At 44.0% G+C, this 20,846-nt stretch overlaps 1 protein-coding gene across 1 annotated transcript; it reads right to left on the minus strand.

Annotated features, from left to right (window-relative positions):
* Positions 1–1,348: 1,348 nt before the first annotated feature.
* On the minus strand, positions 1,349–20,792 carry LOC121560181 (phospholipid phosphatase 2). Its single transcript, XM_041873212.2, has 7 exons — positions 20,336–20,792; positions 6,161–6,312; positions 5,993–6,079; positions 5,687–5,862; positions 5,544–5,601; positions 5,263–5,439; positions 1,349–3,066 (listed from the first exon to the last, which is right to left on the minus strand). Exons 1-7 carry the CDS (start codon positions 20,400–20,402, stop codon positions 2,881–2,883), a joined length of 903 nt encoding a protein of 300 aa, XP_041729146.2. The 5' UTR covers positions 20,403–20,792; the 3' UTR covers positions 1,349–2,880.
* Between the last annotated feature and the right edge of the window lie 54 nt (positions 20,793–20,846).

The raw sequence follows: 20,846 nt of genomic DNA on the forward strand, positions 1-20,846 counted from the left end.
CCTCACTAATGCTCTTGTGGCTAAATGGAAGCAAGTCCCCGCAGCAATGTTCCAACATTGTGTAATGGTTTTTCAGAGAACATATCAGTGAGTGATTCAATCATTGACACACTGACGATTGTCAACGTCAACATTTCAAAGGCGGCACATGGCATCATGATCTCACAGGACCTAGTGTGTGTGCATACATACAGGTCATACACAGCTTTATATATAATAAACTCGAGTAACTAATACAAGTTGGGTCAATAACATTTAAAAAACATCACAGTGGGCTAGTAGTGGTGTTACATTCTTAGAGATACGACAGAAATAAACCAAATAAACAGAAAGTAATGATCTATGCAACACTGTTATACATTCCATATACTGTACATGACTTCTACAGACATGCTAGGTATCAGTAGGCCTAATATTGAACACCACAGACCATTGGTCTTCCCCCTCCTGGAGAACTACAGGATGAGTACACTTTGGTTCCAGCCCAGCACTAACCCACCCGATTCAGCTAATCATGGTCTTAACGACTAGTTAAATCAGGTAGGTTGGTGCTGGGCTGAAACAAAAGCCTGCAGCCCTGTAGCTCCCCAGGACGAGGCATGGAGACCGCTGTCTTGATGGATGAAGTATGAGAGGGTTAGCTCCAGTGTATGTAACAAAGGGATGAAAGCATTACAGACACAAAAAATACAAACTAATTTACAAATACAAACTAGACTAGAGGGTGGGTTAAAAAAGAACTACAGGACACAAAGAAAACCTACAAATCCCAGGAAGATAACCTGGTTGATGCTGCTGCACACAGGAAATATAAATGAATCATACAAATGTTTTAAACAGTTGTTTCAGTGTTTCCTGTTAACATAATTGAAATCTAGGGAACTACACAGTAATTATTTATCTCTGTTAAAACTGTCTAATCCTCCATACTTTTAGTACATTGTAATAAAATACAAAGTTAAAATGCATGTGCATGTGAGTGGTCATATAGACATACATATCTACTCATATACACCAGTGGCGGCTGGTGGGAGGAGCTATCGGAGGATGGGCTCATTGTAATGGCTGGACTGGAATTAATGGAACAGAGTCAAACGTGGTTTCCATATGTTTGAGGTGTTTGATACCGTTCCATTAATTCCATTACAATGAGCCTACACTGATGTACACACTTCTCTCACACAGACAGCCCCTCACAGGGGCGTAGGCATGGGGAGCGAGGCCCACCCAATCACATTGAGCAAAACAATTAATTTTTTTACTGCTCTTTCCTTGTCATTGTTCAAAATGGGACCTTATTTGTAGAGCCCGACCGATATTATCGGCCGATATTAGCCTTTCACAGAAATATTTTTAGCGGCCTTTATTCCACAGATAAAGCGCCAATATTATATACATAGAATAAACAAATACGTCTGCTCCATTTTCAATGGTTGCCTGAAGAGGGCACTCTACCAGCATCTCATTAAACATCATTCAGCCCTAGGCCACAATGTGAGAGACAGTAGGCATGGTGGTTTGACGGTGAGTAGCTTGCCACAGCCAGCATAAGTAAATAATCAAAAGTACACTTCACCAAGCAAGCAGCCCTGTCCTCATCACATTCTCACTTCGTTAACGTTAGCTGGCTAGCTAGCCAGCAAGGTAGTTAGCTTAGCTAGCAATCTGTGCTATGTATGTGCCAACACTGGACTGGCGCCAAAGCAAACACTTGTCCTTGATACAAAAAGAACACTGATACTGTCAGGGCCTATTATGTTAGCTAGTGGGCTAATTTAGTTAGTTTTCCAAAATATGCAATCTTCAAAAAGCAAGACAGGTGGCACAGGTCTATCATTCAGGCCATGTGCTTGCATTCATTATGAGATAAGTAGCTAATGTTAGCTAGCTCGCTAAACTAGAATGTGACAAAAACCAGTGCAGCAAGAATTTGCCTGTATAAACATTTTCAGTCATCAGCGCATGCCATTTGCAGTTGAAATTTATAGCCAATACATTTTGTATTGAATAACAGTGTAATGTACATATGGTTTCTGTAAGAAAACATTGTCGTAATGAACAGCTAGCTTGTGCTTGTCATAACGTACTCTCATTGCAAGGTTGCCATAAAGTGTTTGTTTACATGACATTTGACTGTTGTAAACACTGTATTAAATCTACTCACCCTTACGGTGGTTTAGCACAAACACTTTTTCATACTTCTTATCCACTGCCATAGATAGACATTTTGACCTAAGAAGGTCAACTAAACAAGTTTTGTATTCACTGTCATATTTATAGAGAATATAATTGATTTTTGGTGGATATCCTGTAAACCAAATACAATGTTCTTAAATAATGTTAATTCTAATATTTAGTTAAGAAATCATCATTTAGAGTACCTGTTAATCCTTTGAAGCACAGTTTGTGAAAAAAATAATTAGTTTTTCATTCAACCTCTAAAAAACAATATCTGTGACTTCTACCTCCCTAAAATTGGTATCGGACCCAAAAATAAAATATCGGTCGGGCTCTAATTATCTGTCTTTTTACCTAAACGTGTAAACACCACCAATTCATAGCAAGCTATTAAACTGCACATTTTCCTCTGCCCCATGGCAAACTTGCATGAAATTAGCTTTCAAAACAGCAACATTTTCTTTCAGTCTCACGGCAAAATTTGTAGAATAGCATGAGATTAGCTATAATACTGCACATTTCTCTCTTTGCCCCATGGCAAAATTACAGGAAGTTAGCTCCTTTCCCCAACAACAACAAAACATTATAATATTTTTTTTTAAAGGCCCACCCACCGAATTTCTGTCTACGCCACTGCCCCATGGTTGCCGTGATTGTTGTGTAGAGTTGTGTAGTGGTTGTTGTGTAGTTGTGTGTCTGTGTTCAGGCTGTGGTAGTGGTGTAGTTGTAGTGGTTGTTGTGTTGTGTGTCTCTGTTCAGGCTGTAGTTGTGTAGTTGTGTGTCTGTGTTCAGGCCAGGTTTGGCCTCTAGGTCTTCGTCTTCAGCTGTCTCTGGTCGTAGGCAGCGAGGAGGGGGGCGGAGCTTAAAAAAATCAGAGACGTAGCAAACCTGAGAGAAAAGGATAGTTTATAGTCAGTAGTGCTGAGCGATTACTGCTTTTTGAGGTCAGTTCGATTATTAAAAAATAATTATGTTTTCGATTTCGGTCACTATTGTTTTTTAAAACATTAAATGCACTATGCATTGTGGGTTGAATGCTGTAACACAGATTAAAACAATTAATAAAAGTCCCATGATGGTAGTGACTGCCCATTACTGCTCATCACTTATTAACCATAATTTATTCACATTACTTTAATAAAATCTCAGATGTTGTGTATATTACATTTGTTTTATTTGATGACTTTATTATTTCATTCCAAGTCATCATCTCATCTCTATAGAGCTGCTGTCTATGCTGTCTGACAAAATCCCTATTTTAGTAGTTCTTCAAAGTAAATAAGGCATACTTTTATGACTGCTTAATACCAACTATCAATCACTTAGATCATGTCTTTTCTGGAAACTACAACTCCCTACTACATCGCACAGTTCGGCTTGATCTGATTTATCTCTAGAGAAACTGTGCAATGTGTACATTGAGCTAACAGAAAAAAACAAACGAAATGGAATTCAAATAATTGAACCGACATCAGTCAATTAGTTGTTCAAAAAACCGAAAAATTACTGACATTTCGGTTAATTGCTCAGCACTAGTAGTCAGACGTGTACAAACACACAGACACACACACACCTCCTACAACCCCCTACACACACACCTCCTACAACCCCCTACACACACACACCTCCTACAACCCCTACACACACACACCTCCTACAACCCCCTACACACACACACCTCCTACAACCCCCCTACACACACACACCTCCTACAACCCCCCTACACACACACCTCCTACAACCCCCTACACACACACACCTCCTACAACCCCCTATACACACACACCTCCTACAACCCCCTACACACACACACCTCCTACAACCCCCTACACACACACACCTCCTACAACCCCCTACACACACACACCTCCTACAACCCCCTACACACACACACCTCCTACAACCCCCTACACACACCTCCTACAACCCCCTACACACACACACCTCCTACAACCCCCTACACACACACACCTCCTACAACCCCCTACACACACACACCTCCTACAACCCCCCTACACACACACACCTCCTACAACCCCCCTACACACACACCTCCTACAACCCCCCTACACACACACACCTCCTACAACCCCCTATACACACACACCTCCTACAACCCCCTACACACACACACCTCCTACAACCCCCCTAACACACACACCTCCTACAACCCCCCTACACACACACACCTCCTACAACCCCCCTACACACACACACCTCCTACAACCCCCTACACACACACACCTCCTACAACCCCCTACACACACACACCTCCTACAACCCCCTAACACACACACACCTCCTACAACCCCCTACACACACACACCTCCTACAACCCCCCTACACACACACACCTCCTACAACCCCCTACACACACACACCTCCTACAACCCCCTACACACACACACCTCCTACAACCCCCTACACACACACACCTCCTACAACCCCCTACACACACACACCTCCTACAACCCCCTAACACACACACCTCCTACAACCCCCCTACACACACCTCCTACAACCCCCTACACACACACCTCCTACAACCCCCTACACACACACCTCCTACAACCCCCTACACACACACCTCCTACAACCCCCCTACACACACACCTCCTACAACCCCCTACACACACACCTCCTACAACCCCCCTACACACACACACCTCCTACAACCCCCTACACACACACACCTCCTACAACCCCCCACACACACACCTCCTACAACCCCACACACACACACCTCCTACAACCCCCTACACACACACACCTCCTACAACCCCCTACACACACACACCTCCTACAACCCCCTACACACACACACCTCCAACTACACACACACCTCCTACAACCCCCCTACACACACCTCCTACAACCCCCTACACACACACCTCCTACAACCCCCTATACACACACACACCTCCTACAACCCCCTACACACACACACCTCCTACAACCCCCTACACACACACACACCTCCTACAACCCCCTACACACACACACCTCCTACAACCCCCTACACACACACCTCCTACAACCCCCTACACACACACACCTCCTACAACCCCCTATACACACACTCACGTTGAGCACAGCGATGAGAGTTCCCTGCAGCAGTCCCACCAGTACGTCGCTCCAGTGGTGTTTGTAGTCGCTAACCCGTGTGTATCCAACATACACCGCAAACGCCACGAGGGAGAACTGCACTGTGGGTCTGACCAGACGAGTCCACTTCCCCTGCATACGGGCTTGCACATACAACTATACACACAGGACATATACACAGACATGAATCGTCATCTCACGGTGTGTGTGTGTGTGTGTGTGTGTGTATGAAACTCACACAAATATAAAAAAACACTCACCGCTAGAAACAGCATGCTGTACATCCCGAAGGCAGAGTGTCCGGAGTAAAACGACAATCTGGAACATAGAGGACATAAACTCACGTTGACATTGTATGACATAGCAAGAGAAGAAAGAAAGACGGACAGAAAGACGGACAGACCTGGACTCTGTGACGTTTCGAGGGTTGCCAGTACAGTTGAGTTGCAGCATGTACCCAGAACACACCGTGGGATTACACACAGACAGGAAGTTAGGGCGTGGCCTGCCTATGGTGAACTTGGCCAGGTCAGTCAGTGATTGGCTCACAGCTGCTCCAAACAGGAAGGTCCCCACCACCTAGTAGAGGCACAGCACAGGCCAATTTAACCACTTTCCCAAACCAATGAAATTGGGAAGAGGCAGCTAGCCAATCCAAGCTAAGACCACATATTGTCGGCCCAAAACTATGGCCTGTGTTCCAACTGACCTTGTAGAGAGCTGACATGTACTGGTTAAAGTTAGAGTTGGAGTGGAGACGCTTGGAGTACACCAGGTACGCTTCTCCTGTAGTTATCTATGGAGAGAGAGAGAGAGGCAAACTCATAGCATAGTGTGCCATTTTGTACATAACCATCGAGTTGTTCATCAAACTTACTATGACCATGGAGGAGGTGATGGTGACTGCAGCCATTGCCCTGTGAGAGATGGTGTCTCTTCTGTAAGGATATCTGATGCTCTCGTCATCACAGTAGATACCCCTCTGGTACGGACTGAACATCAACGTCAAGACCGCTGACGGAAGGGCCGCTGGGAAGGAGGGAGAGAGATAGGAAGGGGCAAGGAGAGGCAGAGAGAGGAGGGGTGTCAGAGTGGGTCAAGGGAGACGGTATCAACATGGTGCTGAACTTGTCTCTGTATAGGCCTAGGTGAGGTTGAGGTTTAAGAAACAGCTCAACAGGCTCTGACAGACATGTTTAAATCTATCAGCTGGACAGGAACTGTGAAGGCACATCTAGGCACTTATTGGTCAGCAGTATAGCAGTGACCTCTGTCCCCTGGAGAGGAAGCTGCTAGCTGCTAGCTATCACCACACACACGCGCTCCAAAGATTGTATCGTATGACGATGCCTAGAAACTGCTTCTCCAATAGAAATCCCCAATCACGCTTGTAGGCGATGTCATGGCAACATTGGCTAGCTAAGCTCAGAAACGTCATCGGGTCTAACGGTCGTCTCGCTCCGAACTGTGCATTTGCAGGCCGTCAAATCAAAGTCACTTTCACACAAGGTTGGAGTAATAACACGTTCAGCTATTTAAGACATCTAGGTTGTGCCTTTAGATTTAGAGAAAATTAACAGCTAAGGAAGCATTTTTCACTTCTCCCATTGACTTCCCAAACCCCTGTCTGGTCTGTCGAGTCTGCTTGGCGAAAGCGTTCCTGGAAGTATTGCAACGTTAGGCATCTGGGTTTAGATCATCTCTGTGTGCGCTCTGATGCTCATGCACACACACACACACACTCCCACACAAACACATCCATCACCATAGATACGCTGTTAGGCATAACAGCCTTAAACTTTCCCCACTGAGCCCTGCTGACAAGGGCATGGGAGCTGACTACCGGACGTGACACACACACGCGCATGCATGCACACACAGAGAATGGGACATTCATTGTGTATTTATTTATGCACAAAGTTATCATGAGAAATTCCCTTAAACTGATCTCTCACGGAAGAGACCTTGGACTTTTCCTTTAACCTTTCTCTCTTTCCCGCATTCAAACGTCTCTCGCCCTCTCTTTCTTTCATTCCCTCTCTCTCTCTCCCCATAGTTCAGTGACTCACAGACCAGAGCAGAGAGACTGGCACCAAGATAGACTATAAAACTGTCTCTTAACTGACAATACAATGGTGTACACACACACACTCTCTCTCTTAAATCTGACAGGACAAAGGTTTTAGACACCCTGATGCCAGGAACTCTGTAAACTTTAAAATCCTTTTCCTGTTTTCATGAACCCTGTCACTAGACAACATGCTCCCCTGATGCAAACTGAACTTCCACCAGTCATATACTGAACAAAAATATAAACCCAACATGCAACAATTTCAAAGATTTTACTGAGTTACAGTTCATTGAAGGAAATCAGTCACTTGAAAGTTGGTGGAGGAGTATTTCTCCAAATCAGTAAATTGAAATCAATTCATTAGGCCCTAATCTATGGATTTCACATGACTGGGCAGGGGAGCAGCCATGGGTGGGCCTGGGAGGATATAGGCCCACCAACTGGGGAGCCAGCCCCACCCAATCAGAATGAGTTTTTCCCCACAAAAGGGCTTTATTACAGACAGAAATACTCCTCAGTGGGTGGGCCTGGCTCCCAAGTGGGTGGGCCTATGCCCTTCCAGGCCCACCCATGGCTGATCCACTGCCCAGTCATGTGAAATCCATAGATTAGGGCCTAATGAATTGATTTCAATTTACTGATTTGGAGAAATAATCCTCCACCAACTTTCTTCCACACCGATCTCAACAAACCATTTCTGTATGGACCTCGCTTTGTGCACGGGGGCATTGTCATGCTGAAATAGGAAAGGGCCTTCTTCAAACTGTTGCCACAATGTTGTAAGCACAGAATTTCTAGAATGTCATTGATTTCCCTTCACTGGAACTAAGGGGCCTAGACCGAACCATGAAAAACAGCCCTAGACCATTAATTCCTCCTCCAATAAACTTTACAGTTGGTACTATGCATTGGGGCAGGTAGCGTTCTCCTGGCATCAGCCAAACCCAGATTAGTCTGTCGGACTGCCAGATGGTGAAGTGTGATTCATCACTCCAGAGAATGCATTTCCACTGCTCCAGAGTCTAATGGCGGCGAGCTTTACACCACTCCAGCTGACGCTAGGCATTGCGCATGGTGATCTTAGGCTTGTGTGCGGCTGCTCGGCCATGGAAACCCATTTCAGGAAGCTCCCGACTAAAAGTTATTGTGCTGACGTTGCTTCCAGAGGCAGTTTGGAACTCGGTAGTGAGTGTTGCAACCGAGGACAGACAATTGTTTACGCGCTTCAGAAATCTGCGGTCCCGATCTGTGTGCTTGTATGGCCTACCACTTCGCGGCTGAGCCGTGGTTGCTCCTAGACGTTTCCACTTCACAATAACAGCACTTACAGTTGACCAGGGCAGCTCTAGCAGGGCAGAAATTTGACGAACTGACTCGTTGGAAAGATGGCATCCTATGACAGTGCCACATTGAAAGTCACTGACTATAAACTTTCAATTTCTCTCAGGTTTGCTACGTCTCTGATTGTTTCAAATCAGAAGTGTATAGGCTATCTGGGAAGCCATCAACCTGGGCAGCACATGTGGCAATAGGCTTAGCGAAAAGCATCTATAATGTGTTTTGAGTATAATTTAAAATGTTGAGACAAGAAGAAGGGGAGGGGTGTGTTGGGGAGATATGGGCATCTCTCTCCAGAATGCATGCACTCAGCTCTCCAGAATGTGCTCCTCTGTCTCCTGCCAATTCTTGCACATTCATTGTTTCATTTGTTTGCCCTTTGTTTATTTTGATAAATTCCCCATTACAATTTGTAACCAGTAGGACTAGTAAATTTACCATTAATCTCCGTCATTTGGTTACATTAATTTCTGTTAATGCATGTACAGTGCCTTGCAAAAGTATTCATCCCCCTTGGCGTTTTTCCTATTTTGTTGCATTACAACCTGTAATTTAAATGGATTTTTATTTGGATTTCATGTAATGGACATACACAAAATAGTCCAAATTGGTGAAGTGAAATGAAAAAAATTACTTGTTTCAAAGAATTCTAAAAAATAAATAACAGAAAAGTGGTGCATGCATATGTATTCACGCCCTTTGCTATGAAGCCCCTAAATAAGATAATTGGTTACACTAACTTCAGAAGTCACATAATTAGTTAAATAAAGTCCACATGTGCAATCTAAGTGTCACATGATCTCAGTATATATACACACACCTGTTCTGAAAGGCCCCAGAGTTTGCAACACCACTAAACAAGGGGCACCACCAAGCAAGCAGCACCATGAAGACCAAGGAGCTCTCCAAACAGGTCAGGGACAAAGTTGCAGAGAAGTACAGATCAAGGTTGGGTTATAAAAAAATATCAGAAACTTTGAACATCCCACGGAGCACCATTAAATCCATTATTAAAAAATGGAAAGAATACGGCACCACAACAAACCTGCCAAGAGAGGGCAGCCCACCAAAACTCACGGACCAGGCAAGGAGGGCATGAATCAGAGGCAACAAAGAGACAAAGAAAACCCTGAAGGAGCTGCAAAGCTCCACAGCAGAGATTGGAGTATCTGTCCATAGGACCACTTTAAAGCCGTACACTCCACAGAGCTGGGCTTTACGGAAGAGTGGCCAGAAAAAAGCCATTGCTTAAAGAAAAAAATAAGCAAACACATTTGGTGTTCGCCAAAAGGCATGTGAGAGACTCCCCAAACATATGGAAGAAGGTACTCTGGTCAGATGAGACTAAAATTGATATTTTTGGCCATCAAGGAAAACGCTTTGTCAGGCGCAAACCCAACACCTCTCATCACCCAGAGAACACCATCCCCACAGTGAAGCATGGTGGTGGAAACTGGGAAACTGGTCAGAATTGAAGGAATGATGGATGGTGCTAAATACAGGGAAATTCTTGAGGGAAACCTGTTTCATTCTTCAGGAGATTTGAGATTGGGACGGAGGTTCACCTTCCAGCAGGACAATGACCCTAAGCACACTGCTAAAGCAACACTTGAGTGGTTTAAGGGGAAACATTTAAATGTCTTGGAATGGCCTAGTCAAAGCCCAGACCTCAATCCAATTGAGAATATGTGGTATGTCTTAAAGATTGCTGTACACCAGCAGAACCCATCCAACTTGAAGGAGCTGGAGCAGTTTTGCCTTGAAGAATGGGCAAAAATCCCAGTGGCTAGATGTGCCAAGCTTATAGAGACATACCCCAAGAGACTTCCAGCTGTAATTGCTGCAAAAGGTGTCTCTACAAAGTATTGACTCTGGGGGGGTGAATAGTTTGCACGCTCAAGTTCTGTTTTTTTGTCTTATTTCTTGTTTGTTTCACGATGAAAAATATTTCGCATCTTCAAAGTGGTAGGCATGTTGTGTAAATCAAATGATACAAACCCCCCAAAAATCAATTTTAATTCCAGGTTGTAAGGCAACAAAATAGGGAAAATGCCAAGGGGGGTGAATGCTTTCGCAAGCCACAGTATTAGTCATTTACCATTCTCATTCTCAGAGTGGAAACGTTGTTTGCAGAGTTCAACCTGCTACACTTGTGAGAAACAAGTTTTTATTTATTTCATAACCATAATTTAGGGAGCGCCCACGCCTGAGCACACCAACCTGCTGAGTTGATACAATGTTGCACTTCACTAGCCATAGCTCAAATCAAGACTGATAGAAAGGCAGGCAGAGTAGAGATTCATGCAATTGAAATAACCAGAATTTTCATCAGGATATGTTCTACTGTTTTTATTTTGTTGGCTTTAGGCCTATGTATTTTACTTAGTTGATGATGGAAGTTATTGGCCTACTTGCTGCATTGGCCTATAGGCTATCTCTGAGTTCCATGCGCTCATTTCTTCCAATGGATCACGTTGTAGCCTATCAATGTGTCCATATGGCAAAGGCTGGCGCTCTTGCATTAGTTTAATTTTAACTTTTAGATTTTTATTACGATTTTTAATGATGAACCATGTGACAATAGTTTTGAGAAACGAAAAACGTTATTATTGAAATGAAACTGTTCCACGAAAAATGCAAATACAGTATAAAAATCCTAACTGGCACGCAGATAGGTAGAAATTGTATTACTTGTAAGCTTCCCCAAACTTGAAACTCACAAGCTGTCTTTATCATAATAGGCCACCATTGTAAATAAGAATTTGTTCTTAACTGACTTGCCTAGTTAAATAAAGGTTCACTTTTTTTTTTTAAATAACAACCATTAACAACATTTGTGCAAGTGCGTGCACACAGGAGGTCCCGTGAAAAAAACGGGCCCGCCTATAGAAATCAAATGCCCATCCAACTGATTCGTTCTGGCGCCGGCCCTGCTCACACTGTCACTCATCAGCGGCTTATGAACAGCATGACTATTTGGTCAACCTTAATTCCGCTAGGTCAAGCGTGCACTCAGCCACTTTGAAGTGTACTAACTGGTATTTCCTTTGAGGTCATGTCGACTTTGTAGGGTGCTGGGATAACAGTTAGATAAGACAGCTCTCTGGAGAATAGTGGTGAGGGTGAGGTGTGAGTGTGCATGTGTGTGTATGGGTGGGTGGCACTCCGCTGCAGTGCCAGAGAAATAAACACACACAAACATATAATTTTTGTAATCTCCAGTTTTATTCCAGTAAGGTTGTTGCTCCAGTGTTATTGTAGCCAAGGGTTGGGTTGAACCAAGATTGTTCCTCTCTCCAGAGAGTGGGCTGAGCTGGCTTTGATAAAACAAGGGAGGAGAAAGGGGAGTGTGTGAACAAATAGATGAAAGATTTAAACCCCAACACTATTAAGACAATGTCGTAACAATTGATTCAGTAAATCTGGAACTGATTTTGAACAATTCAACCCTGTTGAATGGCATATATTGTAACAGAACTGGTGACGACCTGTACCTGGGATCCAATGGTACTGGAGACGTTTTAATGAACCCAAAGGAAAACTGATTCAAGTATTCTCTTCGGTATCTTCTGAAGAGGTTAGTTTGTAGCACACATCTCGACCTTCCTCAGCGATGTAGGAAGAACAACGATGTTGCACAGACTCAGAGGGCTGTGCGTTTGTGTGTCCAGTAGAAGACACAGGAAGGAGAGTCCATAGTCTGTCTTCTTTAACCACCTGCCCCACACAGTGATCTTGGCCTAGGGAGTATGTCTTCAGTAACAGAATGGACAGCGCGTTCAGAGAGAAGAAGAAGAGGGGATAACATTGTATCACTCTTTCACAATCTCATCTGGCTAGATAGAAAGTTCCAGATTCCTCCCTGAGAAAACAAACATGGAGGAATGTCTAGTGAGATATGACACATGATCAACTTCCTCCTGACCTCTGACCTCACAGGAAGGAGGAACCTAAGAAGTGTTCCTGTTATTCTCCAGACTAGAAGCCAAAAAACTTACACAACCCTACTGTCCTACTAGTCACATCCAACAGCTACAACACACACACACACACACACACACACACCGCTTGATTAAATCTAGACAATAGAGAGATTCCAATAGGGAGACAGAGCAGGAAGAGGATCAGTACTCTATGGCTGTAGTAATCCCGCTGTACTGTCAGAATCCTGGTTATTTTCCACACAGGAAAAGTCTACACCCCCCGCTTCCCTCACACTCAACAACACACACACACACACACACACACACACACACACACACAAATAGTTGTCAGAGAGATGGTGTGTGTGTGTGTCAGTAAAACAGCAGGAGAGTATCTTCTGTAACTCTAGTTGTCAGCAAAACCCAGAAAATCAAACAGATAAATAACAAACTAACACAACAACAGTTGGTATCAGTCTATAGTTTGATGCAGATGCTCTTCTTAACCCCAAGTCACATAAATAACAGTAATAACTCAGAGCAACGGCAGCTGTTTTAGGTCTCATATTTCACTTCCAGAGAAAGTTTGATGACCCAAGGTCTTTAAAGGACTGTGACCCCCATCACAGCAAAGTTCCGGGAAGAAAGTGAAAAACATTGACACAATGTGAAACTTCCTTCATTTAGATTCCTTAGAATGACCCTTAGAATGAACATGATCATTGTCTTCCAATCACATTCTTCCAGAGGGTGTGTACAGGTCTTACATCAGCAATCTGACCCATTCACACAATCATCAGTCAATATTGAACGACCTAAAGGTCCAAATGAAGGATGGATATGCCAGGCCCTGTTGTTATGCACATATCAGCAGAAGGGATGATTGCTTGGTTTGGGTGGCATTTGGTTGGTATTTTTGTTGAAAGACTGTGTTGCAGAAAGAACTCAATGTGCCTCTGTGTGTGCGTGTGTGTGTGTGTAAAGTGTCTTTGTCTGCAGTGATAACAAGGCAAAGGACAAGGGGCAAAGGAGAGGAGAAAATAGTAAAACAGAGAGAGGGAAAGAAAGTGGATCGAGAGACAGTGAGTAAGAGAGGGAGGAGAGGGAAAGAAAACGTGAGAGAGGAAAAGCTTTGTCAGATCTGCTCCAGTTTGTGGACTCAGCACATTCCTACCATATTAATTACACAGTGAGGAAGCTGGGCTATGGCCTTCAAACACACACTAACAAAACACACATGTATGCACACACACACTAAATAAAATACACATAACCCTGTCTTACTCTTATCTGAACCGGGAATAAAAAAAATCCCAATAGTTTTCTTGTCACTAATTGTAGACTGATTACTGCTACCCCTTAGACCACTACAAAGAGAGAGAGAGAGGAGGCAGATGAGATGAAAGAAAAACAAGATGGAGAGATTGAGGGAGGAAATAATGACAGAGGAAAAGAGAGAGAGTGATTTTACTGTCGTCAGACCCCAGGCCAGACACACAGCCCTCAGTGTCAACAAACATGGTTATGCCACAAGGTGATGTCGTCTTGCATTACCCATCTCATATGTACAGTGGGGGAAAAAAGTATTTAGTCAGCCACCAATTGTGCAAGTTCTCCCACTTAAAAAGATGAGAGAGGCCTGTAATTTCCATCATAGGTACACGTCAACTATGACAGACAAAATGAGAAAAAGAAATCCAGAAAATTACATTGTAGGATTTTTAATGAATTTATTTGCAAATTATGGTGGAAAATAAGTATTTGGTCAATAACAAAAGTTTCTCAATACTTTGTTATATACCCTTTGTTGGCAATGACACAGGTCAAACGTTTTCTGTAAGTCTTCACAAGGTTTTCACACACTGTTGCTGGTATTTTGGCCCATTCCTCCATGCAGATCTCCTCTAGAGCAGTGATGGTTTTGGGGCTTCGCTGGGCAACACAGACTTTCAACTCCCTCCAAAGATTTTCTATGGGGTTGAGATCTGAGAGACTGGCTAGGCCACTCCAGGAGCCTGAAATGCTTCTTACGAAGCCACTCCTGCTGCCCGGGCGGTGTGTTTGGGATCATTGTCATGCTGAAAGACCCAGCCACGTTTCATCTTCAATGCCCTTGCTGATGGAAGGAGGTTTTCACTCAAAATCTCACGATACATGGCCCCATTCATTCTTTCCTTTACACGGATCAGTCGTCCTGGTCCCTTTGCAGAAAAACAGCCCCAAAGCATGATGTTTCCACCCCCATGCTTCACAGTAGGTATGGTGTTCTTTGGATGCAACTCAGCATTCTTTGTCCTCCAAACACGACAAGTTGAGATTTTACCAAAAAGTTATATATTTTGGTTTCATCTGACCATATGACATTCTCCCAATCCTCTTCTGGATCATCCAAATGCACTCTAGCAAACTTCAGACGGGCCTGGACATGTACTGGCTTAAGCAGGGGGACACGTCTGGCACTGCAGGATTTGAGTCCCTGGCGGCGTAGTGTGTTACTGATGGTAGGCTTTGTTACTTTGGTCCCAGCTCTCTGCAGGTCATTCACTAGGTCCCCCGTGTGGTTCTGGGATTTTTGCTCACCGTTCTTGTGATCATTTTGACCCCACGGGGTGAGATCTTGCGTGGAGCCCCAGATCGAGGGAGATTATCAGTGGTCTTGTATGTCTTCCATTTCCAAATAATTGCTCCCACAGTTGATTTCTTCAAACCAAGCTGCTTACCTATTGCAGATTCAGTCTTCCCAGCCTGGTGCAGGTCTACAATTTTGTTTCTGGTGTCCTTCGACAGCTCTTTGGTCTTGGCCATAGTGGAGTTTGGAGTGTGACTGTTTGAGGTTGTGGACAGGTGTCTTTTATACTGATAACAAGTTCAAACAGGTGCCATTAATACAGGTAACGAGTGGAGGACAGAGGAGCCTCTTAAATAATAAGTTACAGGTCTGTGAGAGCCAGAGATCTTGCTTGTTTTTAGGTGACCAAATAGTTATTTTCCACCATAATTTGCAAATAAATTCATTAAAAATCCTACAATGTGATTTTCTGGATTTTTTTTCCTCAATTTGTCTGTCATAGTTGACGTGTACCTATGATGAAAATTACAGGCCTCTCTCATCTTTTTAAGTGGGAGAACTTGCACAATTGGTGGCTGACTAAATACTTTTTTTCCCCCACTGTATTCTATACTATCTTAATAATGTCTACATATCTTGGATTACCCATCTCATATGTATATACTGTATTCTATACTATCTTATTAATGTTTACATATCTTACATTACCCATCTCATATGTATATACTGTATTCTATACTATCTATTGCATCTTAGCATATACCACTCTGATAAGGACATTGCTCATCCCTATATTTATACACTGCTCCAAAAAATAAAGGGAACACTAAAATAACACATCCTAGATCTGAATGAATGAAATAATCTTATTAAATACTTTTTTCTTTACATAGTTGAATGTGCTGTCAACAAAATCACACAAAAATTATCAATGGAAATCAAATGTATCAACCCATGGAGGTCAGGATTTGGAGTCACCCTCAAAATTAAAGTGGAAAACAACACTACAGGCTGATCCAACTTTGATGTAATGTCCTTAAAACAAGTCAAAATGAGGCTCAGTAGTGTGTGTGGCCTCCACGTGCCTGTATGACCTCCCTACAACGCCTGGGCATGCTCCTGATGAGGTGGCGGATGGTCTCCTGAGGGATCTCCTCCCAGACCTGGACTAAAGCATCCGCCAACTCCTGGACAGTCTGTGGTGCAACGTGGAGTTGGTGGATGGGCGAGACATGATGTCCCAGATGTGCTCAATTGGATTCAGGTCTGGGGGAACGGGCGGCCAGTCCATAGCATCAATGCCTTCCTCTTGCAGGAACTGCTGACACACTCCAGCCACATGAGGTCTAGCATTGTCTTGCATTAGGAGGAACCCAGGGCCAACCGCACCAGCATATGGTCTCACAAGTGGTCTGAGGATCTCATCTCGGTACCTAATGGCAGTCAGGCTACCTCTGGCGAGCACATGGAGGGCTGTGCGGCCCCCCAAAGAAATGCCACCCCACACCATGACTGACCCACCGCCAAACCGGTCATGCTGGAGGATGTTGCAGGCAGCAGAACGTTCTCCACGGCGTCTCCAGACTCTGTCACATGTGCTCAGTGTGAACCTGCTTTCATCTGTGAAGAGCACAGGGCGCCAGTGGCGAATTTGCCAATCTTGGTGTTCTCTGGCAAATGCCAAACGTCCTGCACGGTGTTGGGCTGTAAGCACAACCCCCACCTGTGGACGTCGGGCCCTCATGGAGTCTGTTTCTGACCGTTTGAGCAGACACATGCACATTTCTGGCCTGATGGAGGTCATTTTCCAGGGCTCTGGCTGTGCTCCTCCTGCTCCTCCTTGCACAAAGGCGGAGGTAGCAGTCCTGCTGCTGGGTTGTTGCCCTCCTACGGCCTCCTCCACACCTCCTGAAGTAATGGCCTGTCTCCTGGTAGTGCCTCCATGCTCTGGACACTACGCTGACAGACACAGCAAACCTTCTTGCCACAGCTAGCATTGATGTGCCATCCTGGATGAGCTGCACTACCTGAGCCACTTGTGTGGGTTGTAGACTCCGTCTCATGCTACCACTAGAGTGAAAGCACCGCCAGCATTCAAAAGTGACCAAAACATCAGCCAGGAAGCATAGGAACTGAGAAGTGGTCTGTGGTCACCACCTGCAAAACCAGTCCTTTATTGGGGGTGTCTTGCTAATTGCCTATAATTTCCACCTGTTGTCTATTCCATTTGCACAACAGCATGTGAAATGTATTGTCAATCAGTGTAGCTTCCTAAGTGGACAGTTTCATTTCACAGAAGTGTGATTGACTTGGAGTTACATTGTGTTGTTTAAGTGTTCCCTTTATTTTTTTTGAGCAGTGTACAGTGAGGGAAAAAGTATTTGATCCCCCTGCTGATTTTGTACGTTTGCCCACTGACAAAGAAATGATCAGTCTATAATTTTAATGGTAGGTTTATTTGAACAGTGAGAGACAGAATAACAACAAAATAATCCAGAAAAACGCATGTAAAAAATGTTATAAAGGGGGTCAAATAAGTATTTGACCCCCTCTCAATCAGAAAGATTTCTGGCTCCCAGGTGTCTTTTATACAGGTAACGAGCTGAGATTAGGAGCACACTCTTACAGGGAGTGCTCCTAATCTTAGCTTGTTACCTGTATAAAAGACACCTGTCCACAGAAGCAATCAATCAATCAGATTCCAAACTCTCCACCATGGCCAAGACCAAAGAGCTCTCCAAGGATGTCAGGGACAAGATTGTAGACCTACACAAGGCTGGAATGGGCATAAGACCATCGCCAAGCAGCTTGGTGAGAAGGTGACAACAGTTGGTGCGATTATTCGCAATTGGAAGAAACACAAAAGGACTGTCAATCTCCCTTGGCCTGGGGCTCCATGCAAGATCTCACCTTGTGGAGTTGCAATGATCATGAGAACGGTGAGGAATCATCCCAGAACTACACGGGAGGATCTTGTCAATGATCTCAAGGCAGCTGGGACCATAGTCACCAAGAAAACAATTGGTAACACACTACGCCGTGAAGGACTGAAATCCTGCAGCGCCCGCAAGGTCCCCCTGCTCAAGAAAGCACATATACAGGCCCATCTGAAGTTTGCCAATGAACATCTGAATGATTCAGAGGAGAACTGGGTGAAAGTGTTGTGGTCAGATGAGACCAAAATGGAGCTCTTTGGCATCAACTCAACTCGCCGTGTTTGGAGGAGGAGGAATGCTGCCTATAACCCCAAGAACACCATCCCCACCGTCAAACATGGAGGTGGAAACATTATGCTTTGGGGGTGTTTTTTCTGCTAAGGGGACAGGACAACTTCACCGCATCAAAGGGACAATGGACGGGGCCATGTACCGTCAAATCTTGGGTGAGAACCACCTTCCCTCAGCCAGGGCATTGAAAATGGGTCGTGGATGGGTATTCCAGCATGACAATGACCCAAAACACACGGCCAAGGCAACAAAGGAGTGGCTCAAGAAGAAGCACATTAAGGTCCTGGAGTGGCCTAACCAGTCTCCAGACCTTAATCCCATAGAAAATCTGTGGAGGGAGCTGAAGGATCGAGTTTCCAAACGTCAGCCTCGAAACCTTAATGACTTGGAGAAGATCTGCAAAGAGGAGTGGGACAAAATCCCTCCTGAGATGTGTGCAAACCTGGTGGCCAACTACAAGAAACATCTGACCTCTGTGATTGCCAACAAGGGTTTTGCCACCAAGTACTAAGTCATGTTTTGCAGAGGGGTCAAATACGTATTTCCCTCATTAAAATGCAAATCAATTGATAACATTTTTGACATGCATTTTTCTGGATTTTTGTTTTGTTATTCTGTCTCTCACTGTTCAAATAAACCTACCATTAAAATTATAGACTGATCATGTCTTTGTCAGTGGGCAAACGTACAAAATCAGCAGGGGATCAAATACTTTTTTCCCTCACTGTATATTCTTATTCCATTCCTTTACTTAGATTGTGTGTATTAGGTTTTTGGTTGTGGAACTGTTAGATATTACTTGCTAGATATTACTGCACTGTCGGAACTAGAAGCACAAGCATTTCGCTACACTCGCAATAACATCAGCTAACCATGTGTATGTGACCAATAAATTTGATTTGATTTGTTAACAAGGACCAGCTTGCTTAACTGTTAAACAACCCTACTCTCTCACTCACTAAATACCAAGGGAGAAAGAGTTAAATAAAAGCTTAAATAAAAATAACAAATTAGAAAATAAAGACAGCAAAGGATTGTGGCAGGAAGACAAAGAGTGGGGGATTGGGGGAAGAAAGAAAGGGATGGAGAGGGAAAGAGGTGGAGGGAGTGGGAGATGGAGAGAGGGAAGGAGACTGTCCACCCAAATGTCTATTCTAAACTACAGATCCTGAAGACTTGAGAGTCCAGTGCAAGTCCCAACATGCAAACCCCGGCGCTACACACAGCAACCACACTGGATGCCACAGGGCAAAGCCCAACGCACAAGCAGGACACTTTCCATGGAAGGCCAGTCAGAAGAACAGGTGTTCCGTTACAGCTTATTTTTAAATGGTCATCATAAATGTATTTTAACTGTAAAATAGTAAACTTACAATCATAGTAATTGTGACTATGCATGTTGTGTTAGTATCCCATGCTGACTGATGACTTTAGCCTACAATCTATTTGAATCAATAAAGATCAATGTTACACCACTCCACCAGGCACTGTGAACACCTGTAATGTGCTGACAGACAACGAAAGAATCAATGAAACAAGATATAACACGAGCAATGCTGACTCTCTATTCCTATTACAATACTATTGCAGTGTGTGTGTGTGTCTTTCTGTGTGTGTGTCTGTGTGTAACACAGAACACCTGTTCTTCTTACTGGAAAGTGTCCTGCATGTTGGGCTTTGCCCTGTGGCTTGTGTGTGTGTGTATGTGTCGCCTGCCTAAACATTGTTTACAAAGTCCCCCACCATCTCAGTCTTATCCAGTATTTACCCAATAAACAACTATTTGATTGATTTATCGGTGGCTAGTGCTACCCTATTGCGTTGGGCATGTAGACGGCGGAGAGAGCGTGTTGTGTCCTTCGGTAATACAACAAATAATGTTATATCAGCCATGTTGTTGGAGAGAGAGAAATAGGGCACTTACCGACAACCACACAGAGAACATCAACTAGAATCAGCATATTTTTCTTGTGAACTGGTAGTTCCGTCATCTTCACTCTTCTACTTTCTCAGAAGAAGAATGATCAAAATTGCATAAACGTTATTGGGAGAAGTTTAGTTGCAGAGGTAAGATAAAAAATAGTGTGAACAAAGAGATTTGCTTGTTCTTCCGGATTTCGTTCCCGTAGCCTACCTGGCCTACCTGTTTAGGCCTACGCTCTATAGGTGAGTCGGGGAAAGACGCGACTGCAGTCTACACCACACACACTGAGTGTCCAGCGCTGTCAACGCACGGAAATGTGTGGGTAGCGCATTGTCCACACGCAAGCAGAGATAACAAAAAAATGAAATCGTTTCCTTTGTGGAAAATTGAGAATGGGCTACTTTTTCCTAGTGAAGGTGTGTGTGCGTTTACATTCTCTCACTCTCCACTCCCCAGATCTGACGTCAGCGCTATTGTGAAATGAAAAGTGAATCGGGCAACAGGGAGGAGT

This window comes from Coregonus clupeaformis, unplaced genomic scaffold (genome assembly GCF_020615455.1).
Source record: "Coregonus clupeaformis isolate EN_2021a unplaced genomic scaffold, ASM2061545v1 scaf0754, whole genome shotgun sequence".
NCBI lineage: Eukaryota > Metazoa > Chordata > Actinopteri > Salmoniformes > Salmonidae > Coregonus > Coregonus clupeaformis.